The following is a 27,001-nucleotide window of genomic DNA, read 5'->3' as shown; positions in this document are numbered from 1 at the left end:
TCATCCAATTGTGCAACACTCACACTTGAGAAAAACTTGTTGGAGAGGAGGATTACCTTTGATTTGGCTGCAACAAAGGGGACTAGATAGTGAGGGCATTTGAGGTATGTTTCAGGGGTCCTTTGAAGGGTCGAGTTTGTTGTAAGGGAGGTCAAGGTAGCTCCCTAGAGGGTCAAGTCAAGGGAGGGTTGTTTCAGCCTGTGTGGAGGTGATTTCTTGGGTGTTGAAGCCTTGGAGAGGCAACCAAGTTTGTTGTAGGTGGGTCGCAGGCCCTACCTCATCTTTGGAGGGCAGCGTTGAGTTGTTTGGAGGCTAGCTATGCCCAGAATAGCAGCCAAGTGGATGAGCACTTCTCCAAGGATGGGCCGCAGTCAAGGGGTGATTGTTTAGGGACTATTACAGCAGCCAAAGATGCCCTGACCAGTCGTAGTCATAACAGCAGTGATGTAGACTTGGACAACAATTTTAATGAGTGTTGGATCCTTCTTTTTGGGGCAGATTTGGATCAGATTCGGAGCAGCTTGTGGGTGCCATTTGGAGGACTTTCCATGGAGGTGAAAGGTCCATCCTAGGAGCAAAATCTACAATGAAGGATTGGACATCATTGGTCTGGTGGAGGGCAGTGTGTTGATAGCCCAAAGTAGCCCTAGACAAGCTATCTTGACGTGACAAAGAGGAGTTGAAGGTTAGGTGAAGATTGCTCGCCAAAGTGCAATACCTTCATGGACAAAGGTGATTGCTAGCATGGCAGTTTAGAGCTCGGGAATTAGGCCTACCTAAAGAGCAGATTGGATCAGCCCATGTACATGCTACAGAAGTGACTTGCACTAGTGTTAGGTTGCATCCCTCCTGGAGTCTCAATGTGTTGTCCTTTGAAGGACTAAGGGGCAGCTAGTGAGTAGTATGGGAGCAAAGGATCGGCAGGACAAGATACCACATCGAGTCTATGCAACGAAGTTTGTCATTGCATCTTGTATACCATAGACTGTTGTATTATTCAAATTGGTTTAATATAACGAAGGTTGGGTTTTATATTATTGTACACTATTTGTTAATAAATTGTGTATACTTGTGCATATGTGATTCACTGCTTTATATTTTCCGTTGTGCAAAATAGTTCTTGTTGAAATTATTGGTTTGGTAGCATCAAAGATTTTAAGATTCTAACCTAGACCCAAGATCGTGGAAATTCAACATTTTTGTATAGTCTAGGTCTTGGATTCCAAGCTCGCATGTGAAGAGCTCAGTATCTAAGGACAATTTGCTCTGTAATTTCCCAAGTATTTTGTTGCGACTGAGCGCCGAGTTAATATGAAAATTACTCATCCTTGTTTTAAAAAAAAAAAAAAGAGTATGAAAGAATAATTCATACTTATGATATGATGAAATTATTAATAATAAATGTAGACTTATCCTAGAAGTCTACCTATGGTCAAAGATGAAGACAATGAGAGAAGTTAGAGATGGAGATCACATAAAATCTGCAAAGAGATTTGTGGAGATATTATGGAAATAGTTATAGAGATGGTTGAAACAATTAGCCATATTGAAAAAAAAATTATGGGCACCTCAATTCTATATTACATGACCTCATGTATTTTATTGTTGAGAATGAGGGTGTGTGTATAATTATTGTTGAGAATAAGGGTATGTGTATTATTATGATTGTAAATTAATACAATGTGATTGTTGAAGTATATTTTGTTTTTATGTGATTGTCTGTGTAATATTATGGCTTAATATCGACAAAATCATGATTTACCCATACAATAGCCATACTTGTCATTGATAAAAAATAAAGGATTTAAATGCACAAAGTTTCAAAACTAAATCAAACTTGACTGGCATGGACTAGCAAGATTGTACCAAGATAAGAAATGCAGACATCACCGTGGAAGGATACTTGAAATGCATTATAAAGCAAGCGTTAGTTCATCTTGTTTATTCTACATTTACCCATAATAGATTCAACATCTCTGATGTTTCAAAACTCATTGCAATAATACATGTGAATCAACCCTTCCTCTTTATTTTTCAAGCTGATTTAATTGATTGTGTTTTAAAGAATGCATAGTCTATGTTTTTAGTATTCTCTATGTTGAGAATACCAAAAATATCAGTTGTTCCCAATCCCAAGAATCCAAAAATATCTATTTTGCAGTCCCTGTTTCTGTAACTAGTTCACTGTCAACCTGAAGACATTACAATGGCAACAGATCGAGAAAGAGTCAAACAGAATACTTAGTAGCATCATGTATGCCAGTTCCTTGTAAAGCTTTGATTTCCTACAATGTTGCAAATATCATTTTGGGGAATATATCACCCAGGGTCCAGAAAGAAACTTGGAAATGTTGAGGAAAATATCTGCAAGAATAAACTTGGAACTGAAAAACTCTGAAAAAACAGGACAAATAGGTAACATGAAAAACTCTGGAGAAATCAGAGATATTTGTAACACTGGTTTCCTACACTCACATGTAGGAATTAAAGCTCTATGAACCATGGCAACAGCGATGAGAGGAAGTATGTTGTACTGGATACATAGAGATAACTAGTTCAATTTCCAAGACTATGTTGGTTGTCATTCTATGGAATGTAATGGATCCAATAACGCCTGACTATTAACAAACTGCTTACTTGAAATCATAACCCTGTCAATTGAACAATATTACATGTTCCAACTATAACCATGTTTTTCAAATTAAGGAAACGATTTGCCTGATGTGACTGCACCACTAAAGCCACAATTGCTTCTACACTAGTAGAAGTACCCCAAAACCTTTCCACCAACATTTTTTCTCTGAGCCTCTTCATGGTCCAAAACACCATTTGTTGTTGTAATTACCACATATCCCCACTGTAGAGTGCATACAAAGTCAACATTAGAACATGTACTGTGTCAAACAGAATCCTTGTTTCTAGAATTCACATAAAAAATAAATCTGAACCCAGAACGAAAAAAAGGGCATGATATTGCTGTAATAGTCTTTGGAAATATAGTGTGTTCACAGTATCTTTCCAAAAGACTACTACAGCAATATCATCAACTGTGAAAATCTGCAATCTCGAATGACATAATATGCTGACACTATAAAGGTTTTGGACATAAATTACAGACTAAGCTCCTAAGTTCATGAAGGTATATACAAAATTTATAGAAACAACAAAACATCCTAACACAAGCATCAGAACACTACAGAAACACACCATAGAAAAGAGCTCCATAGATGGCATCCAAACTCCATGATCCTGTTAGAGCACATATCTTGTTGGCAAAGAAATAAATGACAGGCCAACCAGAAAACCAAACTGAACTAGACACAACAAGACACCATAAAGCCATTAAAACTATGTTGCATGAAACGTTGCCCCCAGGTCCGTTTCAGCCAGGAAATGAAATGGAAATGCGTAACGTAGGGCCTGGAAACGAGTTTCCGACCTGGGGAAACATGGCCAGTACGGCCGGAAACGAGTTTCCAAGCCGTATGACAGAGCTTCCAATTCATATTGCGATTTTTCTTTCATTTTTTTCTTTTTTCAATTCTAATTTTTTATTGGGTGATATAAATATCTTGTGGATGCTTCTAGATGCCTCTCTCAAGTTATAAAAAGACTCTCGCCTCATTCCCTCATCACACAATTGAGCAAGTCGTTTCTCTTGGAGACGAACGATTTTAGCAAAGGAGAAAAGAGGAAGAGAGCAGTGGTCTTTTGTCTTTATAGTTCTTGCAGCCTCATAGTCTTTATTGTACTTGCAGCCTCATATATATAATAAAGGCTGATTTTGAGATTTGGATATATAATAAAGGTTGATTTTGGATATTCCGATATTGCTATTTTCATTATGTGATCATTCATGAGTAAATGTGATGTAAATTTAATCATAATGTTTAAACTTTAAATGTAATAAATTATAATGTATTATAAATGTTTTATGATTGCACATAAAATTTCTTAAATGTCCTAAATTCATATATATATATATATCGTGTTTCCCCGTTTCCAAAATTTGGGGGGGTCATGTTTTGTACCCATTCCCTTTTAGTCCCTGTGCCCGTTTTGGAAACTCGTACCCATTTCCCCATTTCGTACAACTTAGCATTAAAGGATCAATGCATCAACAATGTCAATGTTTATTCACAATTGGGAGAGTATACAGAGGTAGACAACTCAGCGTGGTTATCACATTACAAGCATGCTCTAGATTCAATCTTGTCTGCCAACCGCCTTCATCGTCTCTTGTTATATACTCTACATAGGTGGTTCCTGCAGTTGAACTGCATCCCATCCTACTGGTGTTGATTTTTTTGTGTAGCATTGGGAGGTATTCCTGCATTGCCAAAAGGTGTCCTAAGTTGGCCTGGGAAAATTATGAAAATTAAAATTAAATTCTGTTTTTTTGAGCTTCATGTTCGCTCAAAATGGTCAAGTCAGCCCCACGATGAAAAGGTGTGACCCTTGGTCAAAATTTACCCATTTGGACAAATACATATACACATGAGACATCTCCACTTTGACCAATTTGGATTCAAGACACATTCTCTTCTATTCTTAGCCACACATGCAAAGTCAAAGAGGAAGATTTGGACGTCTGACCAAACTGGTCTCTTGACTATTTGACCAAGCCTTGGCCAAGTTTACAAAGCTTCCATTTAACTGAGTTTGACCAAGCAACAAGAGGTTGCACATGCGGAATTTGACCGCAGATTTCTAACAAGAGTTGACTGCAGTATTGATTTGACCGCAGGCAGAGTTGACCACAGGTTTGACTGCAGGAGTTGACCACAGATCCAAATTTGACCGCATGAGTCAACTGCAGTTTTGAATTTTGTAGCCATGGTCAGAATTAATGTTTTTGGCCCTTGAATTATATAAGAATGTTCTTCATGTCATTTTATTTTAGCCCTTGAAAATATATAATGTAAGACAAGTTCTTCATGTCCACTTCAAAATCTTGAATTTCTAATATTAAATTTTTGGCTCCAAAACATAAAGTCGGCCCTCCAAGAAGTCAAGTCGGCTTGCCCCTATGGTCACACCTATTAGCCTCCTATACAAGTATAAATAAAGGCTTTGACCTCCTCCAAAAGGAAACTCGATCATCTTCTATACAAAAAGAATTCGAATCACCTGAGGCAGAGAGAAAGAGCAGATCTGAGGCAAAACAAAGGGCTGATCTGAGGCAGAGATCTAAAGCAGAGATTCTATGCATTCCAGAGCACCAAGATCGAGATTCTTGGGTACAACAGGAGGTCAAAATTCAGCCTTAGCAGAACAGACCAGGTCGAGTTCATTGGGCAGCATTTTGACTTGTCTAAAGGGTAGCTTGACCAAGTGTGACCAAGGTTGTGTTTGACTTTATGTTTGACTTGATGTATCTCTATTGAACTTAATGATTTCTCTAAGAAAAGGTTGTTGGGTTTTTCCCCATGTGGGTTTTCCCAGGGTAAATTCTTGTGTCTCTTGTTTGGTTGTCTCTTTATGATCCTACTGGCATTTTGTTGAGATCTTTTGTGTAATTACTTTATGATGAAAATGAATACAAGGAATAACTAATCTAAGAAATCATAAGAAGTAATTATCAGTTTAGGAGATCCTTGAAAAGTCAACATGGGATCATAGCTATGGTATAAGAGCAGTGTTATTTTAGATTTGTAACCCTAGATCAGCAAGAGGAGTCAACAATGTTTTGACCAAGTTAAAAGGAGATTGAAGTTTTGTTGAAGCCGAAGAAGGACAACAAGAGGTTGATTATAGGGAAGACCAAAAATCCTTAGGTCTAATCTCAGGAAGGTCGAAGGCCTCAAATCTAAAGAGGACCATAAAATCTAGTGTGAATCTAGCATGAAGCTGAGCTAAGACAATAGTCTTGTCTGAGGATCAGTCTAAAAGGAAATAAGCAACATTGGTTTTTGCTCTAAAGTTTTGATGCCTATAACCTCGTCTAAAGCTAAGGTGAACATCAAATGACCCATGAGAAATTTACTAATTTGGCAAAGAACTTTGATATTGGTTGATCTATTTTTGTTGTGACCCAAGGGTTTACAACTATAGCAATATTGCTCAAGTTCTTGTGATAGAACAAGTTTCCAACATTGATTGTATATATTTGGGGAAAGATTCATCACTTATAGGATCATGTTGAGAAATCAAGTGTAATGGAGATGATGCTTGATTTCTCTTAACTTGATAATTACTTGTGAATATTAGTTGGCTTCTTATTACTTTCATGTTCTCTTCATAAAGCAATTACACAAATGTTCAAAGCATGAAGATCAAAAAGAGACAAAGAACACCAGAAATTAGGCTCCAAGACAGGGAAAAACCCCACAAGGGGGAAAACCCAACAATCCTTCTCTTATAGAATCAGATCAAAATAAGATATCCAAGACCCAAGACCAAAAAATGCCACAAAGATCCAAGTCAACCCTCCTCCAAGTCTCCTCCAATCAAGTCAAAGTCAACGAAAATCAACGTTGGTTAAACCCTCTGAAATATGGTCAAATCACAAAAAATTTCGGCCCTGCAATAGAGTCAAATTTCGGCCCTATAATGACCTCAGAAAGTCACAGAAAATCCCCACATGTGAGCAAAACTAGGGCAGAAAACTCATCTTCTCTCTCTCATTTGACTTTTGTTGACTTTTCTTCTTGATTAGGTGCCAAAATCGATGGTGATGTGATGAGTGAGTGGAAATGAATCCAAGAAGTTGGGATGACTCTTATATATAGTTGTCCAGGAGGGTCGAATAGCTACCACATAGGTCGACTTGTACAAGGAGGGTTGTGAAAATTTCACCATTGAAATCCTATTGCAGCAACTGGTATTATTTCTTCTAACTGTTAATTAAATTAGCAATATGTTGCTACAACAACAACAAATAAACACACTGCAATATTCACAAAAATACTGCGAAAAATAATACCATTGGAAACTGAGAAATATGTTATCACACATAAAAATTGACACACTTATTTTTGGACTAAAGTTCCCGGAAAATCACAACTTGGGAAAACCGATGCAGCAGTTGAGGGTTTTATGTCAGTGAGTAGCATTGAAATCCTCAGTACACTCTGGATGCCAAAACTTGGCAATCCACAGCAAGAAAATCTAGCTGAAATTATCTGAGGGAATTTCCCTTTCTCCACAAGCAACCCCAACACAACTCAGCTTCATAAACTCGTCCTCCTAGAACCCTTGCGCAGACCCTTTGATGTCTAGCCCGAAACTTCCTTTGATCAAGTCGTTTTGCCTATCTCCGTTGCTAGAAAAGATTCTCCGACCTTCTGAAAGCTTAATCGATTTTTCCCACACCCAAATCGAATTTCCCTCTGAAGCTGCCTGCGCAATCCTCTGCACTACCTCACTGGGAATAACTCGGCCTCTTGCTTCTACCTCTCCAGATCTGGAAATCTTCCTCTAGATCACTATACCTACCCCTCTCTGTCTCTGCTTCCCTTCTCTGGCTCGAACTCTTCCAGCAAACTGTTGTTGTTCTCTAGAAAGTCAAACTGCCCAAGGAAATCGATCTCAAGTGTGTGTGTTCTCCATCTACCCATCAACTTCTTATAATCCTCTGTTGGGACTCCAACGGCCCAGATTAAATCTTAATCGATGGCGAATATCATATCGGAGTCGATCCGTCTGAGTTTCTAGATTATTCACGCCTAATCTCAATTAATATTGATTAATTAACCCCTTTCCCTAAGTTTAGACTTAGGAAATATTTTAAAATAGCCTAATAATCTTATAGAATCTGCTTCAAATGAGAAAACCAAGACCCAAACCCTAGACCAAGTCCTCCTCCAAGCAACAAGTCAACCCCTAAGAAGCCCTTCCAATTAGGTTAAAGATCCACCAAATCAACAAGGATCAATTATGCTACAACCAACTTCCAGCTTTAGCTTTGACCTACAACTCCAGCCTTGTGGTAGCTTCAAAAACCCTTGCTTTTTTGCACGTGTGAGAGGAAACTTGCCCAAAAACGGATTTTTCTTCTTCTCCTTGCTTTCTTGACCTTCATTATAGCTTTTCTGATGTTCCTAGCTTCAGATCGAACTTCTTGCTTGAGATGATCGAATTAGTGACTAATGAGATTGTCTGCTTCTATTTATACACATCTGCGGGGTTTGAATTCCCTCTTTTAGGCCGACTTCTCACTATCAGGGTCATTGTGCTGGGAGGCTCATTAAACTTTCCAGACTCAAAATCAATATATTTTACATGTTACAACTTGCCCAATGGGATCTTATACAATTGACGAGGACTCTCTTGACTCAAGAAAAATATTCTTTTGACATGACAAACCCTAGAAAAGCATGAAGAACATGCTTTACCTAGATGACCATCAAAATGGATCATGAAACCCATGTTTAAAATAATATTTTTCTTTCTTCTTTTTCTTGTGACATAAGATATACATAACGACTTGAGTACATTGACAATTGTGAAGACCGAAACTAGTTACATTTTCCAACACTCCCTCTTAACAAGCGAGGTATTCATAATTGTACTCCTGATCCAAGGTTATTCTCAGATTGAAGAGTTCTCATAAGAAGAGTCGGATTGGTAAGCCATCTTTTAAGCATCAACATCATGACTAACATTGTCAACATAGTAAGGCCTTAACTTGACAAGCTCTTTCTTATACAAGAGCATAATGTTGGGAGGCTTTACGTGAGATACCACACTACCTCTTCAAGGCACATACCCCATCTGAATGTTCACTAGGTATGTCCTTTTAGGACTATTCTTATCTTGGATTCCCAATCCTCAAAGAATATTAGTCCTCTTTGACCACTCTTATCTTGGATACCTATCCAATCCTCAAAGAGTGTCAGTCCATTTCCTATCTTGGATTTTTTTATCCTCAAGAAAATCACAGATGCTTATCTAATCCTCCATTCTCCATTCTCCCTCCATGGGCTTCACTTAGACTTACGGCTATTAGTCCTGGTCAAGTGCATGACAAATGAAGGAAAAAATACAAATGTGATGTTCATCATCACTCCCTCTCAACCAGAGAGTAGATCCCCATTCCCTCTTGATTAGGGAATAGATCCTTGCTCCTATTTAAGGAGACTCCTTTACTCCCTCTCAAATATAGAGGAGATTCCTAACTTCCTTTCAATTGGGAAGTCATAGCCACAAGCTCTCTATCTTGTTTTCATAAATGTATCAACTACCAATTTTTCATGGAGATGGTTGCATGGCTCCCTCTTTCCTTTTTGTATCTTCTCATCATATTCAACTTCTTCCTTCCTGGATATTATGGATCCATCCTTTTCTTTCAATCTTGTAGCAAGGTTCAGGCCATCAATCTTGCACATCACTTTCCTCTAGTCATTATCAATGAAGGCATTATATTGAGCCTTAAAAAACATCAAGTTAGACATAGCTCCCTATTAAACATGAAAGTGGTCATTGTTGATGTAGGAAAATGAACATCAGGTTATCTTCTTACATTGCTACCTTTTAATTCCAAGATGATAATATAAACATCTTGAGTTCACAATCCTTTAAGGATTACCAAGAACAGACACTCAATCCATATATTCTTTGAATCAAGTTTCTAACACCAATAGTTGAACTTGCCCCAATTGTCATTATCGATTTCTGCAACATCCTTCAGGAAGCAAAACAATATGTTAACAAGATAACCAATATCAAAATATTAATATAGATTTACCTTATCATGATGGCCCTTTCATCAAAGTATTTCGTTCACTTGAGTCCTTTGAGATCAACATCCTTTCTTATGATCCATCTCCACATTATATAAGAATCCTTCTCCATGCATTCATTTTAATCAGAGTGCCCATGGATCGAACTTGATTACCAAGCGATAACATCTTCCTAGGAATTGTCATTATTAACTCCCTTTCTTTCTTCCAGAGTGCTTGATGTTGATCAATAATGTTGTATTTATACCATGCAATCTCATGAGAGAGTCTTGATCTCCATCTATTCCAAAGCATGTCATTTTTTTCCTTTCGAGCAGCATACAGTCATATGGTAGACTTTATCAAGCACACTTTTATATTCGACTCTTTCTGCAAGATTCTTGAAGATATGAACCATACCCTAGAGGAGAGTTACTTAAAATATGCATACCTTTGCTTTTCATAGAATCATCTAATCATCCCTTCTTGAACGACCTTGTTTCTTGTACTTGATGAAGATAGGTTTCTTCTCCCAAGAAAGACTTTCATTATGACTTTCATACTGCAACCTTGACCATCTACATTCCTTCATCCTTCAAGAGTATTGATTCCATACTATATGGAATATATATCAGCCATAGTGTTGCTTCCAAGAATCTTCCAAAATGATGATTCTTTTAGGATCTTGATGATCCCTCTTAGCAAAATGACTACCTCTAAGATGATGTTCGAATACGCTTGGATGAACAATAATATGCAATATGGTTCCAATCTTCTCATTTTCTTTAAACTAGATGATCTTTCCCAAAGCAAATTAATCAAGTATATTCTAATTTTTTCTACTATCCTGTGTTGTTATCTATGATGTCATACTTCAAAAAAATCAAGACTTCTACTAGAGAATTCAACTATGCATGCTACTCTACTTTCTACTTAATAAAAGGAAGACAAATTTGATAAGGAACCTGACGGTGATGGAGCTTCTTGTTAAGTTTTCTTAGAGCTATATTGTTCTTTGCTTTGATAATTGCATTTCTTCATTTACACATTAAATTCACCCCATAACATCATAACATTATTCAGCAACATATGCAACTATGTAAAAAGAACAACATCATCATCAATGCAGCGGAACATAAAGGAACAATGGAAGAAAAGTTTTCACACATAGAGACACCGGGATTGGTTGGAGACCAGGACAAAACCCACTATGCGGAAAACTCTTTCAAATTCTTCTTCTTATTAGATTGTCATTGAATGATTCAGCAAAAGAGAGTACAATGATCCATATCTTCATCCATTCAACTATCCAGCAAAAATCGACTAAACAACATCCACGAAATGAACCCAACAATGCTCATACTCAAAACCCTAATTTTGAAGCCCACAATGAACTGTCACTGTCTGCAGTCAATTGTCGAACAATGTGGTTAACAAGAAAAAACTTTGGACAACTGAAAATTCAACATTTAGGTCCCAATCGCATGGAGGACAAGTCATATGTGTGACTGGGAGGTTCCAGTCGCTCCCTTGAACATGTGAGCTAGCGACTGCAATCAAAATTAGCTTTTGGAAAGCCTGCAACTGTGACTCAAAAACCCTAGATGCTAGTTGCATGGACGACATGTTGTGCATGCAACTGAAAAGCTTCAGTCACACAGATGAGTCGGCCAACGAACGACTGCAGTCAAGATCTCTTTGTGTCATGCCTGTGACTGAAGCCCAAAACCCTAAAATAGAAATGCGAGCTTCAAAACCTGCAATTTCTCCTTCGTGCGAGCCCATTCTCTGCAAACGTACCTTAGACCTGTGCGAGCCAAAACCAAGAAAGGGAATAGAAGAATGTCTCATGATGTTGTACAAATGAGGTTGAGGTAACTTGTATTTATAGCCTTCCAAGGGTGTCCAATTTGCTTTAGGGCAGACCAGATCAAATATGCACATGTGGGCTTTTAATTAAAAAGTACACTTTCCCTTGTCCAAATTGAGAGATTTTGTAGAAATTCCTTGTAGATTCAAATTACTTATGTAATTTGCTAAAAGAAAACACTTGAATCTACAGTACTCATCAACAGAAACAATTAATCGATCGAGAAAACACAACATAAACATGAAACAAGATTTAATCACAGATGCTCAGAGATTTATCTAAGGGGAAAGCAACTGCTCAAAACCCCTTTCTATCTGTATTGCATTAATCAAAGAATTTGGATGAATACAATATGCTATGCTCAACCTTGAGCTCAACCTGCACAAGTATTTTCTATCCTCTACTTCACAAGCTGACTCTGGCCAATACTTAGCCAATTATGCTCACTGTCAAACTCCTATTTCCTTGCATTGTTTCTAAAGGAATTAGCCCCCTATTAATTAGGGAAATACCCATCCTGAATTGCACAATCCCTATAGGCCCTTCTCTAACTGCATGCACCACTTATACAACTCAAAAAATTATACAATTGATAGTACACTTCCCTTGAACTCCAATCTCAACTAGGTAACTCGAATTTCATGCATGCATGAGTTAATTATGGTTGATTTATCAGTTCATTGGTTGAACACATGAAGTTGCACCCCGTTGTTAGACCTCCTACTAGTTCCTCCAACAGTTGGAACTAATTTAACTGATAATAACTCAGTTTAACTTAATTAAAACTATTATAACTCAAATTAAACTCAACCTAGGCTCCTAAAATTTAGGAACCACTCTACATTACTCAAGTTAAGCCCTCAACTCGAATTAACTAAGCCAACTAAGTGAAATTAACTTAGCTAACTCATTCTTGTTGTCTTGTGATGTGGAATTACAATTTTCTCCTAATTTAATTAAGGACAAAATTAATTTAGGAATTCCTTGTTGCATTTTCAACACTCACTCTCAGCAAGAAAGAGATTCACATATACCCCGATCCACCACCTTTCGAATGTACTGCATGCAACACTTCTCTCTTTTTTTGTTGCTACTGCAACATCTGCAACTGAAAAACATCCAAGAAAAACAAACTAAATCAACTGTGTCTGCAACTGTCTACTAGGAAAATTGTGTTTGTTGTTGACTCTGCTACTGAAAGTTTGAACCTCCTACTCTGTTGTCAACACTCCTTTGCACTCCTCAGTATCTGACTAACACTGATCCTTCTGCTACTAAATACTATGGGCCCCCGTTGCAAGGTAATGATCCATGAGACAAAATCACCTCAATGGACCCTGCCCAAATTTCTGCAATTCTTGGGACTATTGCTTCACATCTCCCCACCTCACACCTGGAGGTATGGTTGCATGTGCTCCCTCTACCCACTTAGCTCAAACTCTCCTCCTACTGGAGGTCTCTGACTAGTCCTCTTCATCATCATCCTCCTGGTTAGCCCAACTGCCAACTGACTGAGGCTTCATCTTGATAGCTAAATCATGCTCCCTCTCAACCATAACATCTCTGACACTTGCCTTTCTCCCTTAGGCTTTGCATGCATCTTCTACCTCCTGTGCATACAGGTACTTGACTCGAACCTCGATCTGCTTCATTTGTCCTGTGGCAATATGTCTCAAGAAAGCCTTCCCTTTGTTGAATATCACATCATAGCCAAAGTCTTCCAACACAGCTACGGAAACCAGATTATTCTTTAGACCCAGTACAAACATCACATCCTTGAGCCTGAGAGGGGAGCCTGACTCCCTCTGAAAAGTAATTGTACCAATACCGGTCACATTATACCTTCCGTCGTCTCCAAACTCAATGTTCTGCTTGAGGTCTTTCTCCTCCAAGTCACTGAAGAAATCTCTATTCCCTGTCATGTGGAACGAGGCACCACTATCCAGATACCACATGCTTCCCATTACTATGCTTTCCATGCATGCAATGAGAGTAAAATCAAGCTCGAACTGTGAAGCTAGAGCTTCACCTACTGCTACTACTGCAGGTTCCTTCTTGCTTGCCTTCTTCTGTGGACATTTCATGGCATAGTGCCTGAATTCATGACAGTGAAAGCACTTGATTTTGGACAAGTCTTTCTGCTTTCCCTCTAGGCTGGAATTAGTCTCACCTTGCGAATTCTTCCCCTTGGCCTTCCTTCCTTTGTTGACTAATGCAAAGTCCTTTTCCTCTTCTTTGCATGAGGTCCCATCCTCTTCCCTTCTTTGGATGAAGTCTCGTCGTTGTTGTTCCGCCTTATTTCTTCCTGCACTATATCGGACCATAACCGCTCCCACTGCGGTAGTTTATCTCTACCATTTACTAAATCTTGATAATTGTGTCAGCTCTTGGGAAGACCCAACAAAGTTAGAGCTACCAAATCTTCTTCAAGGACAGTAACATCGACCCCGCTAAGTTCATCACGACACTGTGTAAACTTGCTAAGGTACTGCGGAATTGCGTCATTCTTTTGCATCTTGATGCTTTGAAGCTTGTCCTTCAGTGCCAGCTTCCTGTGGTCACTGTTGTTCTGAAATAAGTTTGTCAAGACTTGCCACATTGCATATGGAGTCTCTTTCCCATGGAGATTCGAGACAATATGATCTCAAACTCCTTCCAATATGATCCTCCTCGCCTTTGCTACACACTTCTTCCATTCTGCTAGATATTGAGCATCAGATGTTGGAGGCTTCAAAATATCATTATCTATGAATTCCTTCAACCCATTATCTTCCAACACTGCCTCCATCCTGTCCTTCCAAGCAATATAATTTGAGCTACCCTCAAGGGCATACTCGAGTCTCAGTCCATAGAAAGACATCATGCTAGCTCTGAAGAATGATCCTAGAAATTTGATTTACCTACAAAGACAACTTCGAATTCTTCTCTCCTATTGTGGTTTCTGTTTTGATACCATGTAAAACTTCCTTGTAGATTCAAACTGCTTATGTAATTTGCTAAAACAAAAGACTTGAATCTATTCTACTCATCAGCGGAAACAACTAATCGGTTGAGAAATCACAACATAAACATGAGACAAGATTCAATCACATATGCTCAGAGATTTATCTAAGGGGAAAGCAATTGCTCAAAACCCCTTCCTATCTGTATTACATTAATCAAAGAATCTAGAAGAATACAATATGCTCTACTCAACCTGCACAAGTATTTTCTATCCTCTACTTCAAAAGCTGACTCTGGCCAATACTTAGCCAATTTGTTGCCTGCCAAGCTCCTATTTCCTTGCATTATTTCTTAAGGAATTAGCCCCCTCTTAATTCGGGAAATCCCCAACCTTAATTGTGAAATCCCTATAGGCCCTTCTCATACTACACGCACCACCTGTACAACTCGAAAAATTATACAACTGATAGTACACTGCCCTTGAACTCCAATCTCAGTTGGGTAACTCGAATTTCATGCATGCATGAGTTAATTATAGTTAATTTATCAGTGAACTGGTTGAACACATGAAGTTGCACCCCACTGCTAGACCTCCTACTAGTTCCTCCAACAAATGGAACTAGTTTAACTGAATTAAATATTACAACTCAAATTAAACTCAACCTAGGCTCCTAAAATTTAGGAACCACTCTACATGACTCAAGTTAGGCCCTCAACTCGAATTAATTGAGCCAACTAAGTGAAATTAACTTAGTTAACTCATTCTTGTTGTCTTGTGATGTGGAATTACATTTTTTTCTTAGTTTAATTAAGGACAATTAATTTAGGAATTTCTTGCTGGCTTCAATAGTCAAAATTGATTCTTTCAAAAAGAGGAATTTAGTCCCATGGTTGGAATTTGTCACTAAGCTACCAAATTAACACTCCCTCTCATCTAGGGAAAAATTCCAACTGCATCATGTAATCATCGCAAATATCTTGTCATCAAATCATATCCAATCTCAAGTATCTCATCATCAAATGTCGTCACTGCTCATCTCGGTTCATCTCTGCTTATTCCTGCTCATCTCTTGATTGTATTTGCTCATATGCTGAACATTCTCGAATCTAAAAGAAGAATTTGATATCGGAGGGGAGCCTAAGCTACCACCCTCTATTCATTGGGGAGCCACTGCTACCACCCAGGAAACATCAGCGGGGAGCCAAATTTGCGACCCGCATCAACATCGAAGAGCACATCTCAAAATCACATCAGGGAGCACATCTCAACCTAGAATCTCATGGGGGAGCTAAACATCTTCAACCCCATATCGAGCAATAGGTGGTATAGGGGAGCACATCTCAACCCATCCTATTACCTATCGATCTTCCCATCAATGACCCTCAAGAGTCATGTGGTAGAACACCTGCATCATAATCCGAGCTTAGGCTAGATACCCGACTTACCAAAAGGTAAGGATCACATGCCCCAAGCCTCCTCAACCCGTTGGCCAAACAGGGAGGGACAATCACAATAAGCCCGGCTTGTGGGTATGATGCCAATTAGGGTATGCTCTGCAAAGACCAAGATAGGGGAGCAACATCTCCAACCCTATTGGTAACAGATAGGGGTTATACCCTATAGTCCAGAGATCCCTCAACCCCAGGAGCCCTCCATCCCAATTCCACAACCTGGGAGCTCAGACAAGGGGGAAGAGTTGGCTCAATGTCCTTGATCAATGATGCTCTCTGTAGATCAGAAACATATCATCGTGCTCACAAATGGAATCAGCTTAATCATCATGCCGCAATAGCAACAATCTCTTGTTCATGCAAGTCATCAAATCAAATATCATATTAGAATTAGTGTTGTTAAAATCACGATATTATCGCTTTATCGCGATTTTTTCCCGAACCCGACATTATCGCGAGTAATACTCGCGTTTTTTTTATATGCGATTTTTTCCCAATTTGTCACTGAGGGTCGGGGCAGCGCGGCTTTATAACGGATGCTAAATGTTCGAAATGCAATTTTTTTTTAAAGGAACAAATAATTTTTGAGTGGGGCAGCTTAATGATCAAGTCTAGGCCCTAGTATTGATATGCTATGCATGGTAATGTTAAATTCTTAAAGTAAAAGTGACATTCTCCTTAATCTTCATTTTCATCCTTGTAATTAAATTTTTAACATTACCATGAAATGACTCAGGATGTTTGAGAGTGGTTCCGGCCTCATTGGATTTCATACGGAGAAAGTAGAATTTTAGATTTCATTCAAAATCCAGCAGACTTATCAGTTTTTCAGGATTTTAGGATTGGGAGATTGTAATGTTTCCAGGTGACACCACCTGCCCGGGCTACCCCTACCACTAGTAGAGGACGTGGTCTACCTCCTATAGCTCCTACTTCTAATTCTTCAGCTTCTAAAGCACAGCAGACTCCACTGCCAACTCCACCAGCACCAGCATCTACATCTAGAGGGAAGGGGAAAACTGTGGCATTTTCTCGCAAGAGGGGCAGAGGAAATCAATAGGTTTAGACTTTAGTTATTTTCTTCATTTTATTGTATATGACATTATGACATGATGAGATACATTATTATATTTTTTGTTGATATTTTGAGGTTGAGTTGGGACTCGAGAGTCGGGACTTACTATTCAGGACATGATTCAATGTTATGTGTGATTTTAGCACTAGAAATGATATTAAACATCTTATATATTAGTTCTTTTATCATTTTTATGTGTCAATGTATTTATTTTATGTTGTAGATGGTTTAGATATTAAAAAAATTGAAAAAAAATGAATATTTTTGTACCAAACGATTTTTTCCCGATAATTACGATTTTTTCCGATTTTTTCCTCGCACCGATATTATCCCGATAACGATTAATGCAACATTGATTAGAATAATATATATATATATATATAGTATATATGTATATATATATATATATCACAAAAAGGATACCATAGTCATCCTCCCTTTGACAGAGGTAGCAACCACAAGCCTAAGCTTGTCTTGTACAATAGCACCAACTGAAGATATCTGTCAATCGCATTCCCAATCATTATTATCACAATGTATCCATGTCATATCCAGAACCTGCTCAAACTACTCTCCAAAGAGCTTCTTCATCTTGCTTCACAATTAGCCATGCTAGCAACATCGTACTCAACCTCGATCGTGCTTAAAGCTACGGACCTCTCATCCAAAATATCATGACAGATCTCATACTAAGGCAGCACCCAAATGTGCGTGTTAATAATGATCCCAAACATCATCAATACATCCATTCAATCACATATCACAGGAAGACTGTCTCAGACCAAAAATAGATCATCTCATGAAAATATCTCGAAGGATGCCCAATGATAACTCAATGTGTATGAAGCAACTCAATCATGAATTGACTCAAGTTCTATGCATTACATATATACGGACGGGTGTTCAAACGGAACATCAATGCTTCAATCAATTGTCAGTTGCCAAGTCAAGTTCAACAATATCTCTTCACAACTTCTTGAAATTCAATCGGAGTGTCCAAGGATTTAAAATTCCACTTTTCACAAATTCTTCAATAGCTTCACATCATATATTTTCTCTTCCAAATGCCATGATTCTTCACTTCGAACTTCAGAGGCCATCTCCTTCTTACTTTGATCATCGGAGGCTCATTACATGTCAAGAATAGACCATCAGCATATAAAACCAAAAATCAAAGTCATACCTTGGACCACTTTGTGAAGTAGAGGTTTGGATCGACACATCATCCTGTTTCACCGGATCAATGCGGACATATCAGGCTCAGGGAGCTTGCTTTATACAATGCTTTCTCCAAACATAACACTTGAACAAACCAATATGCTTAGCCTTACATAAATCAATATTGTACAATCAAATCGACTAAGTCAGCGCATCAAGCCTTAGATGCCAAATCAAAACTAATATCAAAATCATCTATATCACTATAACCAATTCTTTGGACCAGGTGACAGGTAGAGCTCACAACCAAATATCAAGTTATGCCAACAAATTGTCAATTACCAAGCAATATCAAACCAACTTTCATCAAGTCATCCTCATGATCATAATATAAATCATTTATGTCACTAGATGCAAATGTATACACCAAGGATAAGTCATGCAGGTTCCATCCATTCATTGTGAGATTACTTCAAGTTCATACTAAATCATAACTGCTTATACTTCAACCAATGTTCCAAAGACAATGAGGCCAATACAAAACCATTATTGAATACCAATATTAGTCACTGAAAGTTACTATGCTCACATAGCAATGTCATCAAGGCAAATCATCAGTTGCCAAATCAAATCATTAGACATTAGGTCAAAGCCCAAATTTGTTATCACAGTGAGATCTATAGCCCGAAACATATCTCAACATCAACTCAAAGTTCTAAATCATTATCAAGCATCATGTCAAAACTCCAAACACTACTTATCTATATCAATCATCCAAATCTAGTCAAACCCTTGCAACTGTTATCAAATACTGTCATACACAAGCCTCAATGGTTAAGTCATAATGACATATTGATATGCATATACTGGTCCCCTACAAACACAAGTTTAGTCATCACATTCACATTCTCTATAGTAAGTGAAATATTCAAACTTCCCTGCTCATAGAACTCTCTATTGTCTACTCCATGTCTGTAGGACTGTCATTCTTCAAGAGAACTTCTGATTTCATGCACAAAGCTTCACTTTTGTGTCCTACAAGCATAACCGCACCCATAGGCCTTCTTCTATGTAGTTGAGAGGCTACAGTCGCACCCTTAGGCTTGCTTCCATGCAGTTGAGGCTTAGATTAAGGAAAACTTTCTTCTTAGACCAGAACTTGTTGCAAACCAACAATATCAAATATTTGTCTATTCATGTCCATAAATCTTACTTCAACAATAAATAATCTTCTATACATATAATGCAAATGATAATGGAGAGTTTCTCCCTCTTAATGTGCAGCCCCTTCAGCCAATATTATTCAAGTCATCAACTTGTCTATAATATCATCATGCATCAACAAAACTGTTAGATCATAAATTCAAGCATATCATGTTCTAAAACATATATCCATCATGGTCATAATCATGTTAGCATCAGCTACTTCATCAGCACATCATGACATCAATCTTTCATCAAGGATTAGTGTCAAATAGCTATGATCACAATATCACTTCTTTATCACATAAATCAACTCATCAAATCAGGGCATTCAATTTTATCATATGTCATAACTACTAAGCACATCAAAACTTAACCACGGTCAACAAAATATCCTAAATATCAATTTCATTGTTACACTTCTATCATCATGGTTATCATGCTTATCACAAGCATTATCAATAGTATCAAGCTACCATATATAAGAATCAATGTGCAAGACTTCTTTATCATATCAAGGTATCCAAAATAGTAAGATGTTAGCTAAACATCAATATATCAAAAAATCAATATTTCTAAATAGCTTCATAGAATCAAGAAATTCATCATGTAAGATACTTGTTCAATACCAAGTGCACCATTTCATCATAAGTAGTATGAATCCAAATCACTTTCATATGCATGCATGAGCCATTTGTGAAGGCGACATTCCCATCATACCTTAGCGCTTACCTTGCCATCAATATTGAAACTGAAACATAACATTGAAACAATACCCCATATACCTCGTAGCATTCAAATCCCTATGCACCTTCTTATTTGTCATAGGCAGCTGTATCATTTTGACAACTTTTCATCAAGTGCCTTTTTCCAATGCTAGTTCTTCTCTTCTTGAACTAGCCATGATCCTCAAGAAAGATCCACTTGTCACAACTCTTTAGGAGGTTAGAAGCGCCCAAATACTCAAATATACATGCAAGAAGTATAAGTAATAATCAGAACAATAATCAGATCCATAAGTCTAAACAAAAGTAAAGATATAAAAGAGCACCATAAATCGGAAAGTACTTATCTTCAATGAGAGGTGATCATCTCCCTCTTGAACCAGCCTTCAAGAGCCATCATTGTCCATTGTCCATATGATAATGTTGCCTTCAATATTTCATTAGCAACCAGGCCTAATAGAGACTATCCCATCTAGGGCTTCATCAAATCTATCACAAGTGCTTGAGCATCTTCACATTGACCATGCTAGGGTTTCTAGATTTCATATCTCAAATCTTTGCCATAAACCAAGGTTTCTCTCAAACCCTAACCTCATAATATCCATCAAACCCTAATACACAAATTGCCTAAGGTTACCTTCAAACCCTAATATTCTTTTAGGTCTCCTCCATCCTCTCTTGCTTCCATCAATGGTGTCATCATAGGGGTGATTTCCATGACTTTTCTTTAGCCCAACTCTGATACCATGTTAATTTTTCTTAGGGCTATATTGTTCTTTGCTTTGATAATTGCATTTCTTCATTTACACATTAAATTCACCCCATAACATCATAACATTATTCAGATTTACATCATTATTCAGCAACATATGCAACTATGTAGAAAGAACAATATCATCATCAATGTAGCAAAACATAAAGGAACAATAGAAGAAAAGTATTCACACATAGAGACACCAAGATTGGTCAGAGACCAGGGCAAAACCCACTATGGGGAAAACCCTTTCAAATTCTTCTTCTTATTAGATTGTCATTGAATGATTTAGCAAAAAAGAGTACAATGATCCATATCTTCATCCATACAACTATCCAGCAAAAATCAACTAAACAATATCCATGAAATGAACCCAACAATGCTCATACTCAAAACCCTGATTCTAAAGCCTGTAATGAACTGTCACTGTTTGCGGTCAATTGTCGAACATTGCAGTCAACGAGCGAAAATTTCGAACTGAAATTTCAACATTTAGGTCACAGTCGCATGGAGGAGAAGTCATATGTGCGACTGGGAGGTTCCAGTCGCTCCCTTGAGCCTGTAAGCCAACAACTGCAGTCAAAATCAGCCTTTGGAAAGCCTACGACTGTGACTCAGAAACCCTAGATGCCAGTCGCATGGAGGACGTGTTGTGCATGCGACTGAAAAGCTTCAGTCGCATGGATGAGCTAGCCAGCGAGCGACTGCAGTCGAGATCTCTTTGTGTCATGCCTAGAACTAAGGCCCAAAACCCTAAAACAAAAATGCAAGCCTCGGACCCTACAATTTCTCCTTCGTGCGAACTCATTCTCCGCAGACGTGCCTCAGACTTGTGCAGCCAAAACCAAGAAAGAGAATAGAAGAATGTCTCATGATGATGCCCAAATGAGGTTGACGTCACTTGTATTTATAGCCTTCCAAGGTTGTCCAGTTTTCTTTAGGGCCAACCTAATCAAATATGCACATGTGGGCTTTTAATTCAAAAGTACACGTTCCCTTGTCCAAATTGAGTGCTTCAATAGTCAAAATTGGTCCTCTCGAAAAGAGGAATCTAGTCCCATGGTTGGAATTTTTCACTGAGCTGCCAAATTAACACTTCCTTCAATAGTAAATATCCTTGGGATCTTCTCCTTTCGGCTTCTTCTCAGGTTCTCCCTTTTCTTCAACTATGTGAGCTTCACTTTTTTCCTTTCTTTTGTTATCTTTCTTGTTTGGACAATCCCTCTTAAAGTGTCCATACTCATTGCATCCATAGCATTGAATCTTGGACATATCTAGCGTCTTCTTAGACTTTCCAAACTTTCCTTTCTTCAACTCTTGGTTCTTGCAATAAAAGCTTGAGACCTTTCATTTGATTCAGTGTCATCCTTTGCCTTGATCCTAGATTCTTCCAAGATACATTGAGCCCATAATTCATCAAAAGGTGTGGTATCTTTCTTTGAGTAGATGCTAGTTGCAAAACTACTCCAATCAGGTGGCAAAGCATTTAGTACACAGATAGTCATTTTAGAGTCTGAAATAGTCTCCCCAAGCCCTTGCAACTGATCTCTTATTTGTGAGATCTTCATTAGATAGATGGCCATGTCTTCATCCTTTGACTTCCTTATTCAATATAGTTGATTCCTCAAAGAAATATTTTGACCTGATGTACTTATAGAGTACAACTTTACCAACTTATCATACATAGCCTTGGATGTCTTCAAATCAGCAATAAAGGCAACAAGATGATCCTTAATTTATTCAACAATAATCCTTTGTGCCCTTACCTCTCCTTTCTTGTACTTTTCTAATTCTTGAGTCTTTTCTTTGCTTGGTTTAGCAACTTCACCAAGAACATATTCCATGACTTCATTTTTTGTAAGTGCCAAGTCAATCCTCCTCTTCCATGTTAGGAAATTTGTTGATCCAACGAGCTTGTTGCTTTCCTTGTAAAATGTAGCCATATGATCTGTAGATTGAGACATAGAAAATAATATGATACTTAATTTTCAACCAAGGGTTCTTCCTTTTGATTATGTCTACAGCTATCTTGATGCTTTTAAGACCTTTACGTAGACTTCAATGATGCCCTAGAAAGATGACTTCTAAGATGCCTTCAACCACGGTATCTTTGAACAACTTTAAATAGTGAAAGATGATACCAAGATTCCTTGATGCTTCCTCTTCTTCAAGATGATGAATGAGAGAATCTTCAACAAATACTTGTCATTCCTTCCTTAAATGAGAGCTTGATGATGAGGTCTTCTTCAACAAAAGCTTGATGTAGTAACCCTCCTTCTAGATCAATGGGTCTTCTTCTTCTTTCCTTTTGTCCTTCTGCATATGATTCCCCTTGACAAACAAACCCTTCAAGATGATCCTTCAATTGCCTTCTCTTGTTCATCCTAACTTTGATACCATGTTGGAGAACGCAGTGGGGCAACTATTAATTCAACTTCTCCTTGACCTTAATAATTGCTTGTGAACTTTAGTTATCTTCTTGTGTTTCTTAATTAGATCTTATCATCAAACAATTATCAAGAGCAAAAACAATAAATACAATGGACACAGAAATTAGGCTCCAAGCCAGGGCAAAACCCCTCCAAGGGGAAAACCCAGAAAGAATCTCCTCTTCTTATAGAATCTGCTTCAAATGAGAAAACCAAGATCCAAACCCTAGACCAAGTCCTCCTCCAAGCACAAAGTCAACCCTTCCTTCCGATTATGTCTACAACTATCTTGATGCTTTCAAGACCTTTACGTAGACTTCAATGATGCCCTAGAATGATGGCTTCTATGATGCCTTCAACCACGGTATCTTTGAACAACTTTAAATAGTGAAAGATGATACCAAGATTCCTTGATGCTTCCTCTTCTTCAAGATGATGAATGAGAGAATCTTCAACAAATACTTGTCATTCCTTCCTTAAATGAGAGCTTGATGATGAGGTCTTCTTCAACAAAAGCTTGATGTAGTAACCCTCCTTCTAGATCAATGGGTCTTCTTCTTCTTTCCTTTTGTCCTTCTGCATATGATTCCCCTTGACAAACAAACCCTTCAAGATGACCCTTCAATTGCCTTCTCTTGTTCATCCTAACTTTGATACCATGTTGGAGAACGCAGTGGGGCAACTATTAATTCAACTTCTCCTTGACCTTAATAATTGCTTGTGAACTTTAGTTATCTTCTTGTGTTTCTTAATTAGATCTTATCATCAAACAATTATCAAGAGCAAAAACAATAAAGACAATGGACACAGAAATTAGGCTCCAAGCCAGGGCAAAACCCCTCCAAGGGGAAAACCCAGAAAGAATCTCCTCTTCTTATAGAATCTGCTTCAAATGAGAAAACCAAGACCCAAACCCTAGACCAAGTCCTCCTCCAAGCACAAAGTCAACCCTCAAAGAAGCCTTTCCAATTAGGTTAGAGATCAACCAAATCAACAAGGATCAATTCTACTCAACCAGCTTCCAGCTCCAACTTCAGCCCCCAACTTCGACCTGCAACTTCAGCTACGTAGCAGCTTTAGAAACCTTAGCTTTTTTGCACGAGTGAGAGGAAAATGGCCCAAAAAAGTAATTTTCCTCTTCTCTTTGGCTTCTCCTTGCTTTCTTGACCTTTTCTCTAGCTTTATTGATGTTGTCAACTTCATATCTAACTTCTTTCTTGAAATGATCGAATTTGTGACTAATGAGACCAAATCTGCTTCTATTTATACACATATGTGGGGTTCAAATTCCTTTTGTTATGCCGACTTCTCACTACCAAGGCTGACTTGTGCTTGGAGGCTCATAAAGCTTTCTAGACTCAAAATCAATATCTTTTACATGTTACAACTTGCCCAATAGGGTGGTATACAATTGACAAGGGCTCTCTTGACTCAAGAAAAATATTCTTTTGACATGACAGACCCTAGAAGCGTGAATAACATGCTTGACATAGATGACCATCAAAATGGAGCATGAAACTCATGCTTAAAATAATATTTTTCTTTATTTTTTTCTTGTAGCATAAGATATACATAATGATTTGAGTACATTGACAATTATTAAGACCGAAACTAGTTACATATTCCAACAGTGCCCACCCTCACTTCCTCTCAACCAAGTAGGAGATCATCACTCCCTCTCAATTAGGGAGGAGACATTCACAAACCTAAGCGTTTTTCAAAAATACCCATCCTTTTCCATGAAAAGGAACATCATCAATGCATCAGCTACCTGCTTCGTCAATGGAGACATACTGCTGCTTCACAACTTCATCCTACATCATGTCACAAATCATAAAGCGCTTCAACCTTCCCAGTTCTCTGTCAATCTTCATGTAGCCTTGATTAATTGAATCCAACATGTCATAAAGCAGTTCATCAAATATCTTATGAGGCCAAACTTCTTCTCAGCTGAATGTGCAAGCCTTCGCATCTTCTACCTTCCCATAGAATTCTGCTTGATGCTTTTTCAAGAAATTTCAAGTAGAGACGACCAATAGTAGTATCAACATTAGTTCTGCCAATGATGTGTACAAAAATACGAACCAATCAATTGTTGGATCAAAACTCTTTAGTGATGCTGCCATATATCTGTAACCAACCTTCTAGAAGAATCTAGGTAACAAATATCTTTTGACTTTCTGCTCAACAATCTAATATATCTGATCATGTTTTGCCTCTAACTCCCTTTGAAGATAATATTTCTTAATCCAAGAGTCCCTTTTGAATTTGATTTGATTTTTAATTGCAAGATCTTCTATGATCATAACACTCCCTCTACATGATAGGAGTAACTTTTTTTTATCTCAAGTAAGATAACTTCTTTCTTTTGATTGATAGAAACTTCTTTTTGAAGCTTGCATCCATGCTTCCTTTCAATTCACTGTCTTCAATGCATACGGTTAAATTGTCTGCTCTTTGTGTAGAATTAACTTTGCTACTTCCCTTTAATTCCTCCATCTAATTTCTCAAAATCTAGTTTTGCTTCTGAAATGCTTGGTTTTGGTAGTATCACTTGACTTATTCTATGATGTATGAGCTCAACTTATCTTCACTGAAATTGAAATGAATATCATGTGGGAGAAATCTTTATAATTCTGCACATTGACCTTGACTCTGCTATTGTTCTGCTTCTATTGTCAACTTGTAGTCCTTGCTGCCAAAAGAGATGATGACTACTTTCTAAATCTTTACGATGAACATCTTAACTGCGACTGTATGTTTTTTTCTAGAATACTGTGTAGACAACTTCGATGACTCTATTTCTTCAAAACTATATGCTTCCTCTTAATCTTGATCTTCATGACTTTACAATTTGTGAATCCCAAAATCCTTCTATCCACCAAATTTAACTGTAATAAATTTGTAACTAGTACTCTAACTTGGTACTTGTTATATTCTTCATTGTTGTTAATAGTAGAGGTCTTTGTTGTCTTCAACCTTGGGTTTCCTTTTGGCTTCTTCATCTTCTATTGTATGTGCTTCACTTCTTTCCTTCCTTTTGTTGTTTTTATTATTCTTAGAGTTCTTGCAACAATCTCTTCTCATGTGTCCATATTTATGGCAACCAAAGCATTGAACCTTGGACATATCCCTATTGTTGAAGAAGTGTAACTAGGTTCGGTATTTACAAATGTAATTTTGATCTTTGTACTTGTCAAGAAAAAGAAATATTATTTTTGTAAATTATAAGAATGAGTTTCTTGCTCATTCCATAGGTCTAGGAAAGTCAAAGAGTCGACATGTGTAAAGATATCTTCTTGAGCATATGTGTAATGTATACAAGTCCATATAAATGTCAAGTAGCCCTCCAAGACAAGCTCAAGAAGAAGTCTGCCAGCTAAACTATGTGAAAGACGGTCATGTCGGCCTCAAAGCATATATAGATAAGTCGGCTCAAAAATGAAGTCACAAGTTCACTGGTTCATGTCGACTTGCATACATTGATAAACACCTATAAATATGCAGCTGGAATCACCACAGAGACAAGGAATTTCAGATAAGTGTCTGCAATTGCGGAAGAGGACAGAACTCCTCTATAAGTCTTGGTGAGCACAGCAAAGTATAGTATCTCGGCATACGATCTCAGTGGATACTCTGTCTCAGTGAAGGAGGAGAATACACTGCCTCGGCATTCCTGTGATCACAGTCTCAATGCAATCACAGTCTCAGCCTCCTCATGATCACAGTC

General features: G+C 37.9%; 1 protein-coding gene across 1 annotated transcript in view; it reads right to left on the bottom strand.

Moving 5' to 3' along the window:
• Positions 1-2,006: 2,006 nt before the first annotated feature.
• Positions 2,007-27,001, bottom strand: part of RPS15AE (ribosomal protein S15A E) — a 106,377-nt gene continuing 81,382 nt past the window's right edge. The window contains exon 3 of the mRNA XM_089428989.1: positions 2,007-2,857. Within this exon, the coding sequence (XP_089285115.1) occupies positions 2,759-2,857 (99 nt within the window). The 3' untranslated portion in view covers positions 2,007-2,758. The remainder of the gene's footprint in view (positions 2,858-27,001) is intronic.

Source organism: Pinus tabuliformis, chromosome 4_2 (genome assembly GCF_031772625.1).
Source record: "Pinus tabuliformis cultivar Carrire ecotype Pingquan chromosome 4_2, CPIR1, whole genome shotgun sequence".
NCBI classification, from domain to species: Eukaryota; Viridiplantae; Streptophyta; class Pinopsida; order Pinales; family Pinaceae; genus Pinus; species Pinus tabuliformis.
This window is presented reverse-complemented; position numbering and strand designations above follow the sequence as displayed.